The sequence below is a fragment of the Morone saxatilis genome, unplaced genomic scaffold (assembly GCF_004916995.1).
Source record: "Morone saxatilis isolate NCDOM2014 unplaced genomic scaffold, NCSU_SB_2.0 Contig4, whole genome shotgun sequence".
Lineage (NCBI taxonomy): Eukaryota > Metazoa > Chordata > Actinopteri > Moronidae > Morone > Morone saxatilis.
The window spans coordinates 572,684-582,188 of record NW_023339984.1 but is presented as its reverse complement, the minus strand read 5'-3'; the positions used below and the strand labels follow the sequence as shown (position 1 = coordinate 582,188).

General features: G+C 38.2%; 2 protein-coding genes across 2 annotated transcripts in view; one reads left to right on the top strand and one right to left on the bottom strand.

Annotated features, from left to right (window-relative positions):
• The window catches only part of zanl (zonadhesin, like), a gene marked incomplete at its 5' end in the record, with an annotated part of 34,247 nt that extends 32,123 nt beyond the window's left edge, over positions 1-2,124 (top strand). Inside the window, 4 exons of the mRNA XM_035675698.1 lie at positions 266-359; positions 560-604; positions 1,051-1,094; positions 1,748-2,124. Of these exons, the coding sequence (XP_035531591.1) occupies positions 266-359; positions 560-604; positions 1,051-1,094; positions 1,748-1,803 (239 nt within the window). The remainder of the gene's footprint in view (positions 1-265; positions 360-559; positions 605-1,050; positions 1,095-1,747) is intronic.
• A 3,521-nt stretch (positions 2,125-5,645) lies between these two features.
• Positions 5,646-9,505, bottom strand: part of LOC118338192 (microtubule-associated protein 11-like) — a gene marked incomplete in the record, with an annotated part of 18,574 nt that continues 14,714 nt past the window's right edge. The window contains 3 exon segments of the mRNA XM_035675451.1: positions 5,646-7,691; positions 8,050-8,214; positions 9,179-9,371. Coding sequence (XP_035531344.1) covers positions 7,688-7,691; positions 8,050-8,214; positions 9,179-9,371 — 362 coding nt within the window.

Sequence of the window (9,505 nt, the reverse complement as noted above, 5' to 3'; positions counted from 1 at the left end):
TATATATATGTATATATGCATACACTGCATACACTGTTAACTATTTAGCAAGATAGCTCTGATTGAAGCAGAAGGGTCATTCTTTAAATATACATAAATATTTAGGAATAATAAAAAAGTAGTCATGGTAAGGACTTAATATCACTAAATTATATATATTTCTCATTCCTAATATATTTTTTTATCTTTTCCTGACAGAAATGGGCTTCCATTGAGAGCCAAAGTTCTGTTCTGTTCTGTTTTTAAACTGAATTGTTTATTACAGAAACCAGATGGGTTATCCTGATTGCGGTCCTGGTCCCAGTGGCTGTCATCATCATTGTGACCACCATTGTGTGTGTTAGAAAACGCAAAACCAAGTGAGTCTCAGCTCAGTCTGTGCTGTACAAATTATCAAACCATTTGTTTGTAGAAGGACGTGCTTGTATATGTGTGTGTGTGACCTGCTGACTGACATTTGCAGAATGTCCAGACTGACATTCCCCAGCCTATGGACACTGCTGCTTCTATCCTCCACTAAACAGACAAAATACACTCTTATTAAAGCTTTTCATTGCAGGTCACATGTTTATGTAATTCAGAAGCAGCAGTCATCTCACAGTAGGTGAGAGAAAATTACAGATTCACGATCTTATTGGGAATTTCTGGGAGCATTCTGTATCAGCACTGGGAAGGGAAGGGCTGATTCACTGACTGCCTTCTTCGCTCTACTTTGGACTTTTTCAAAATCCTCTACTCTTACCTAGGGCTGGGTGACAAAAACTCAGATTTTGTCATTTTTTTCCTTCTTAATAAAAACAAACTAGAACAGACACCATATCTTTGATGTGAAACACCACTTATCACTGCGTCCCCTTCTTTTCATATGGGATTCTATGGGAAATGATTCTACACAGTCTATGTAGATAAGTGACTTAAAGGGATTTTTTGTTTTACAGAGCATCCATAGTTTAAATCTCAATTTTTATTTGTCGCCCAGCCCATTTGTCACTCTACTCTCACCTGCAGGCAGAAATGGTCATATTTAATCCTGGTTCTTTCACTACACAGGAAAAAGACAATAACGGAGGAAAAACTCAGCATGAAATCAACAAGTAAGAATTATCTAAAGGCTTTGCAGAGTGTGAATGAGTTCACAGAATATAAAGTTCTTAGAATTGACCCTACGTTTTGCTAACGTTCGCTAACTGAAAATGTGACTATATATGATATATGTTGCCTTTGCTCAACTGTTACTGGAGCATAATGCAAAAAGGGGCGGCACTTAGTAATGGTCAATTGGACAAGTTGTCCCCAATTAACTGGTCTTTTTAAATGTGTCCCTGAAAGTTGCCCCAGTCAGAGCCAGGCTCACAAACATGCATGCGCACACAAACTTACTGGGTGCTAGGCCCGTCTATGTTGAAAAGACAACCACATTTTAAGGATGGTTAAAACCAGACTTTTTAAGAACTTAGTTAATAGTTAAAATATAAGAGGCTGACCCACATATTGGAAGGCTGATATCATTGTCTGATATTGACCACAGCAGATATGCAAATAGAATAGGCAGTTAAGAAATGTATTAAAGGCTACATTTAACCTCTGTTCATCTTAATTCAAATTTGAAATGTATTTGTTGTATTATATTAATTTATATTTGCAGTAAAGTTTACTTTACTTTTACATTCATCTGTGAGCATCAATATCATTGCTGATAAACAGTATTTGTGCAGCTCTAATATTGATCCTTTTTTTTCTCTTTTAGATGTACCATATAAAAACATGGATGAGGGAAGAAATAATAAAGTGACTACTATGTGATGACAAACTGTTTTATCTGAATCAAACACCTGATATGAGGTGAACATTGGTCAGCTCTAAAGCTCATTCAACATGCCTGAGAAAAATAAAACACTGTAAGAAATGAAGGAAGTAGTTTTTGTTTTTGAGTGTTTTGAATATATTATAGGTAATATTATGTATTATGATATAATATTGTTCATGTGCCTGTGTTTTGCTTTTTAACTTATGCTTTTCAAAATTACATTTTAGGCAGATACAGAAAGTGCAAATCTCTGTGTATCCTTTAAAATGTATATGTATTTTTGGAATGAAATGCGCAAAGAAAAGTAAATGTGTTTGAAAGTGCGTTTGTCTGTTAAAAAAAAAACTGTCTGATATAGACACATTCTCAGGCAGGCATGTTCCATACATGATGAATTCTAATGACTGAGGTTCCATCTAGCGCCACCACCAGCTCAAAATGTATACTCATCAGATACTGTATCACCAAATACTTGAAAGGGAGTATGGAGGGGATGCTACAACCTACAAGGTTCATGTGACAGTCAGAAACAGCTGACGGTTTACCTGCTTTTTTGCAATCCATGTTCTACCCTTTCTAGTTTTAAGAAAGTAATCAGTGTAAAAGCACACAACCCAACTATCCTTGAAAAATTTGTTTAGCTGTCTACAGCAGTGGTTCACAATCTTTCCCTAGGGACCCCTTTCATATCATTGAGCAAACAGAGAACCCCTTACTAAGTGACATTTTATGGATTTTTACAGTACGAAACTAATAAACCCAAATAGTGAACACAATAACTGCAGGAAGTTGGTGTAAAATCAGTGGTTTGGATGAACTTTGAGCAGATAATTTCCTGTAAATATTACATCAGAGGTAAAGTTACTGATGGTTTTAGAAACTCTTAATACAGCTATAGGTCTGCACTGTGTATTTTGCAACCATCATACATTATATCTAAGCAAACAATTTCATTTAGTTTTCTCCACAGAATTAGACAGAATGTGATACAGGCCTATAATGTATCTTTTTGGGCTTTCTTAAAATCAAGGCCTCACAACCCCCTGTGAAGCTTTGGCAATCCCTAGGGGGGGTCTCGACCCCCAGGTTGGGAACCACTGGTCTACAGCAAAGGAGTATTTGACAACTTGGGAACGAGACTTGGCTCTGAATGGTTCCTGACCTTTTCAGTGGACCTCCACCATGCCATTGTTATGCCAAAGATGATTTAAAAAGACCTTTGTGGCTTTACATTGTTCACAATGTTACTTGCTTTGCAGATCGTACTGGTCCCTTGAGAGTTAACACTTGAGAAACTATAAAACTGATGCAGTAGTATGTGGGTTGAATATATGCAGATTAAAAACTACGCAGAAATACTTTGTCATTAAAGTAGGAAGAAAACAAGAGATCCCAAAACACGTTACTTGGGGAAATTCATCAATCATCTTCCACACATTGAATATCACTCAAAACATTTGAAAGGAGGTTCAATAACGACGAATGAAATGAAGAGGTGCATTCAGATTGTCTGGACAGCAGCTGTGAGATTTAATATAAGTCAGTACATTTACTATTAATTTCCAGTGTAAAAATACCACATATAATTCCACATATTTTCCCCTCAATTTCAGGACTTTAACGTTCAGTATGAACAGTGTTCTGATAGGTAACACTGAGATCGTACAAACATACTGTATGTCAACAATAGGCTTTTAAGTGTTCATGGCTCTTAGAGGAAGATTCCTATGACTTTATTGAACCTTTGACCAGGGGTGGAGCCAAACACTGTAAATATTTGGGCTTAGCCCAAACATAGCTTTTCAAGTCATTTGAGATAATAGAATGCCTATAAGCTGTACATCATTCGGGAAAAACACGATAGTTGCCAAAGGCAAAAAATCCTCCTGTCAAGCCTACATCCTATTTTGTATCAAATTGTTGACACAAATTTATTTTGAAAACCTAAACGATTCAGGGCTTTTAAGAATAAAATTGGGGCTGCTCTGCCCATGCCTTTGACCACCACAAGCTCAAAATCCCCCCCTACCAACACCTCGTTGAAAAATCTGAGTCAGATTTACATTTTGGTGAATTTACTCTGGCTTTTCTTCTTATACATTCAAGAACCTAATGTACAGAAACAGTGATGATGATGTGTTCAATCAAAAAAAAAAAAAAAACTAATGTGTACACACACACACAGTTTCTTCAATGACCACAATAAGACAATGATTTTGATCCACTGTATGGGGAGAAAACGTGATTCAATATGTTCACCTGCCTTTTTACAGCTCCTCCTCTCCCAAAACCCTGTCTGACAAAGTGAGACTTTTGACATTATAGGACCCTTAGTCCTACAATGTCAGTGTTTTTGAGAAATGTGAAAGAAACTGAATTTCTGGCTCTAAGCAACATTAATCCAACAAAATCATCAGCTATTATTTAACATGCTACACTGCTAAGGTTTGAATTATTGGACAACGAAATGAGAAGACACACTGTAAAAGGTTGTAGTACACTGCTGCACGATTAGACCATAGATGACAGCAGCCCATCAGGTACTTTGCCCTGGTGTCCTGCCCTGCCCTTTTTTGGGTGAAAGCAGCCCCTCTAGTTTGACTGGGGATAAATGCGAATTCTGTGGTCTTTGCCAACTTAAGAGCAAAAAATAAGGATCCCTTTTTAGACATCTGACACGGTTTCTGTCGTTAAGAGACTTACTTTTGGTCGTCTGTCCAATATGACGTTACTGTAAACTAATTCCATCGCTGTGGCAAAGCAGAACTCCTGTTTGTGCTTATTAAATAACCTTTTACTACGAGAGAAGTAGAAAACATGTCTGTTTTATGTCCACTTCCAATGCTACTTTACGCTGTTTACATTTTGGAAGCCACAAATCTCTGCCCTTCACTCTTTACGGAAGTAAAGAAAGTCGTAACCTGGGTTTTTTTCATCTTTGTACAAATGTGATGCAGGAATAGTGCCACTCGGTACTTTGCTTCACCCAAAGGGGAGCCTGGATGTTCTGAAGACAGGAAAGTTACCTATGCCTGCTCTTATCTATGGCATGTACACTGTAGATCAAAATTAGAGAACAATCTACAATTTCCTAAATGTCAAGATCACTGCTTAGTCCTATTTGAAATGATCCAAACAGGAGTAAAAGAGCAGTATTTGTAAGCATATTTCCCGAGTTACATATGTTCTGTAGCACAGTATAAAAAACTTAAATGAGATATTTGAAAAAGAACACTGATCAAAATTAGAGAGCACTTTCAGATATCTCCCAGTTATTGGTGTTAATCTGGCATCTGGTGCTAATTTCCTTAATTATCTGACAAACGCTATTTAACTTGCAGCCTAACTTTTCAGTTTTCACTGACTTAGCAAGATGGTGAGTCGTTCTAAAGTGACTGAAACCCTTCGGCAGCAGGTTGTCCAGATGAAGGCCAAAGGGATGACCCTATCAGTCAAAGCAAGAGAAGTTGGTCGTTCCCAATCTGTGATTTCTAGAAAATTGCATCTTTACAATCTCACAAACTCATTCAAGTCCCCCAAGAAGGCTGGTCAACCACGAAAGACAAATGCAAGAGAGGACAGGATAATGCAGAGAATCTCAGTGGGTAATCGGTTCAACGCTGCAACTGGAATTGCTCGCATGTTCAACACTGAACAGGGTAAGGATCTGTCTTGTCATACAGTGTCTCAACGTTTTAGAGCATTTGGACTGAAAGTCCACTCTGCAGAGACCAAACCTTTCAAATGCAGAAAGAACCAAAAGGCTAGACTAACCTTTGCTAAGGAGCATGTTGTGTGGACAGAGGAGAACTGGTCCAAAGTTCACTTTANNCAAGTTTAATTTATTTGGGTCCGATGGGAAACAATATGTTCGTTGTAAAGTGTAAGTAAAGTGTGTAAAGAAGTCAGTGTCATGGTTTGGGGAATGTTTTCTGCAGCAGGAGTTGGGCCTCTTATACAACTACATGGCAGAGTGAATACAAATGTCTGTCAGAACCTTCTTCCACAACGTGGTTCCTTCCCTACATTCATCACCCAATCAGCCACGATTTTCATGCAGGACAATGCCCCCCGTCACACAGCAAAACGGGTAAAGCAGTTACTTGATACTGAAAACATTGAAATAATGAAATGGCCAGCCCAGAGTCCTGATCTAAACCCATTAGAAAACCTCTGGAAAATTCTTGATGACAAAGTTATGTCCAATAAACCCACTACAGTCACCGAACTGTGGAAGAGACTGGAAGAAGAGTGGACCAGAATAACACCAGAGCAGTGTGAGAGACTAGTGATGTCCTGTGGCCACAGATGTGCTGACGTCATTCAAAGCAACGGCCTGTACACTTCTTACTAATTGTTGACTGTTGTAACGTTAAGAAAATGTTGTTGTAATATTTCTTCCTGCTACAGTCATTGCTGTTCTCTAATTTTGATCATTGTCAACCAGGATCATTTTATGCAAAATAATGTTTTTTTGTTGAAGTGCTTTGGTCATTTTGTAAAACACTGTTCTAGTAGCATGGTATAGCCACAACAAAAACTCCTTCAAATGTTGAGCAATGAAGATTACATTATTTCTGAAAAAATAGAATGTAAAAGTGTAATCCAGTGTATGTGAGGGGTCAATAAAAGACAAAAACATCTATTTAAAACTAAGACGCCATATAACTGAAAATTAACAATCCAACGTTGACAATAAAGAGACAGCATTAAGACAATTAAATTTAAATAAATTAGCCAGTGTGTAAAGACACTAAATGGATCACACTAACATTCCAATTGTATCGCATTTTATAATAAATATATAATGAATGTCAAGACTGCAAACCACTTCCAACTACAGTAGGAAAGGTACGAGGCAATGCAAGCCCTTCAAATCTTAGCTGATGTCCTCCAGTGTACAATAACATGTTTGTATTCATAATATAAACAAATTACATTTTAATTTTTGTAACTTTAAAAGGTCCAGTGTGTAACATATAGGAGGATCTACTGGCAGAAAAGGAATAAAATATTCATAGGTATATTTAATCAGTATGTAATCACATGAAAATAAGATTGTAATAGTATTGTTTTTTAACCTTAGAATGAGCAGTTTTTATCTACAGAAGGGGACGGTTACTCTTCTGGCAGAGTTCGGCATGTTAAACCGACATGTTTCTACAGTAGTCCAGAACGACAATTCCGCATTGGCTTCACTTTTCAAACCCAGAAACTCTGTCCATTATATGTACTGTCAATAATTTCAAGACAAAAACAATTTCAGAACATGTTTAACTTAGGTTAGAACAACACAACAGGCCTCACTCTCATTAGGCGTTGCTGTTCATCCCAAAGGTGTTGGATGTAGTAGTATACCACCTGGAAATAGTTGTTTCAAGGTCTATGTTTTAAGACGTAGCTAGGCTAGCAGTTTTGTCTGATCTGACCTGGGTTTGATACCAAACAAATTTATTTCATGAAATGTTGGAATGTTACTTACTACTGGATCCTAATTGGCTGCCTAGTTTCCTTATTATATCCTATATCCTTGTATGGCTGCCATACAAACAATCAATGATGAGTCCCTTAACTTCTTGAAATACTCTATAAATATCAACAAATCACCCAGGCATACAAGTAGTAAGGCAATAAAAATAACCCATTGAGTAAAATGCAACAAATGGAACAAAGGCTGGAAGAATGTAACAAAAAAAACAAAAAAAAACAACAACGTTCTCATCCGGTGAAATGATAACCCAGTGAAATGATGAACCACCTCCTCCTTCCATCAGTCTTTCTTGTTTCGCTCTGAATGTCTCCTTGAGGCAGAGGCTCTGGCAGCTGGACAGAAGGATCAAACACTGATGTTTGTGTCTCCAGTAAAAGTTTCCTCTCAGGTCATCTGACAGCAGAAACAGAGAGAAGATTTGCTTAACATGCTTTGACTGGTTTCAGTTAAGAATCTGATCAAGACTTCCATGCCAGTATTCTGTATTTGACAGTTTGCAATATGTGATGTTACAAATATGTGGATTTTGATCCCCAGCCTTAGTGTCAACTACCAGCCTAGTCATCCTGCCTCCTCTCCAGCTGGCCTGGATCTGCAGCACCTTTTATCACAGACGGTTTCTTTCATTTGTTGCTCTTAAACACATTCATGGTGTTAACTACATTGGCTCTGAATCAGAGTACCCATTACTGAACTCAATACATGTTACCACTTTAGTTGTACATTTAGATAAAAAAGGAATGTTAATTACCTGCTGAGTGCATCTTGGATTGGTTCCAGCACTAACACCTTACACTCTCTCTTGGCTATTTTGTCCATTGAAATGAGGGTGTGGTCAGGGGGCAAGTAGAGGGCTCTGCCCATTGGAGACCCTATAGATGGGGTTACAGTCCGACGCTCCATCACACTGCTTGACCTGGAGAAAATAGAGACACTGCGTCACGGACATGATAGCCAGGAATGTGTAGGTCTGACTGTAAATGTCTCTCCTGTACTGCATAATGTGTTGTATCTAACAATTAGAACTGACTGATATATCAGTTGGCCGATAATGATTTTCCAGCCGATACTGACTCTAAACAGCCAATCAGATGACACATTTATTTTACTTGACAGGAAAGTTATATTCAGTCTTTCACATGCATAGATTTTTGGCCGGACGGCAAGTAAATTTCCCAGCAGCAACTCATTTGTATTCTTTAATAAAGTTATTTGTTCAAGAGAGCAGCCTTCTGAGTACCTCTGCATAGTCACATTGGTGCACAATGCACATAAAAAAGATTCAGGGTTCCCATGTGTCCTGGAAAACTTGGATATTAAGATACATTTAGGGACCTGAAAATTTACCAAATATCCTGGAAATAATCTATGCTGTCTGTTGTATTTTAGCCCCTCACTCAGCCCGCCTAGGTAAACCTAGTTTAGAGTTAAATTGGCTGTGGTGAGAACAGTGGAAAGTGAGCTAACATGGAGTGTCCCATAAAGGCTGACCACCTACCTGTAATGATTCACTTCATCATGAAGCCTGCATCACCAAAATCGAGGAATAAAATTGGGAAGAATGTAAATATAATGCCTAAAATGTGACATTTCCCCACTAAAATTTCATTTCAGTCGGGCTCTACTTACAATGACTGAATGAATTCATCTGTAATGAAATGCATTTACAAAATTACAAATCCGACACCACATTTGAATAAGCCCTAGAGGTAACATCGGTTTTTGGGTTACGATGAGTGGACCCACTGACGGGATCATCAAGAAGCTGCTATATTTTCATAAACACGTCAAAGGGTTAATTAATGACATAATAATGAAAATATAGCTGAGATGAACTCTCTATTGGAAGCAGCACGTTGCTGCACAGTGATCCTCTGTACCTGACGTGGTGTGACCTGGATGGGTTCTGGTGGGAGAAACTCTGAGACCGGCCCAGGCTGTGTCTCTCCAGCAGCTCTCTGACCGCAGGACCAGAAGATGAAGGCGAGTTCCTCAGTGGAGATCGAAACTCCATAGGAGGAGTGGACACCGAGGCTGTGAACTGGAGCTTCAGTTTCATATGCTGGCTCAACTACGTTGTTGTCATGGAGCAGGATCGGGATGAACAAGATGGAACAATTACTGTATTATTATTACAATACACGAGTATTACGTGTGTAGCCGTGTTAATTTTGTCAATGAATATGTCTAGTTATGACAAATGTTTA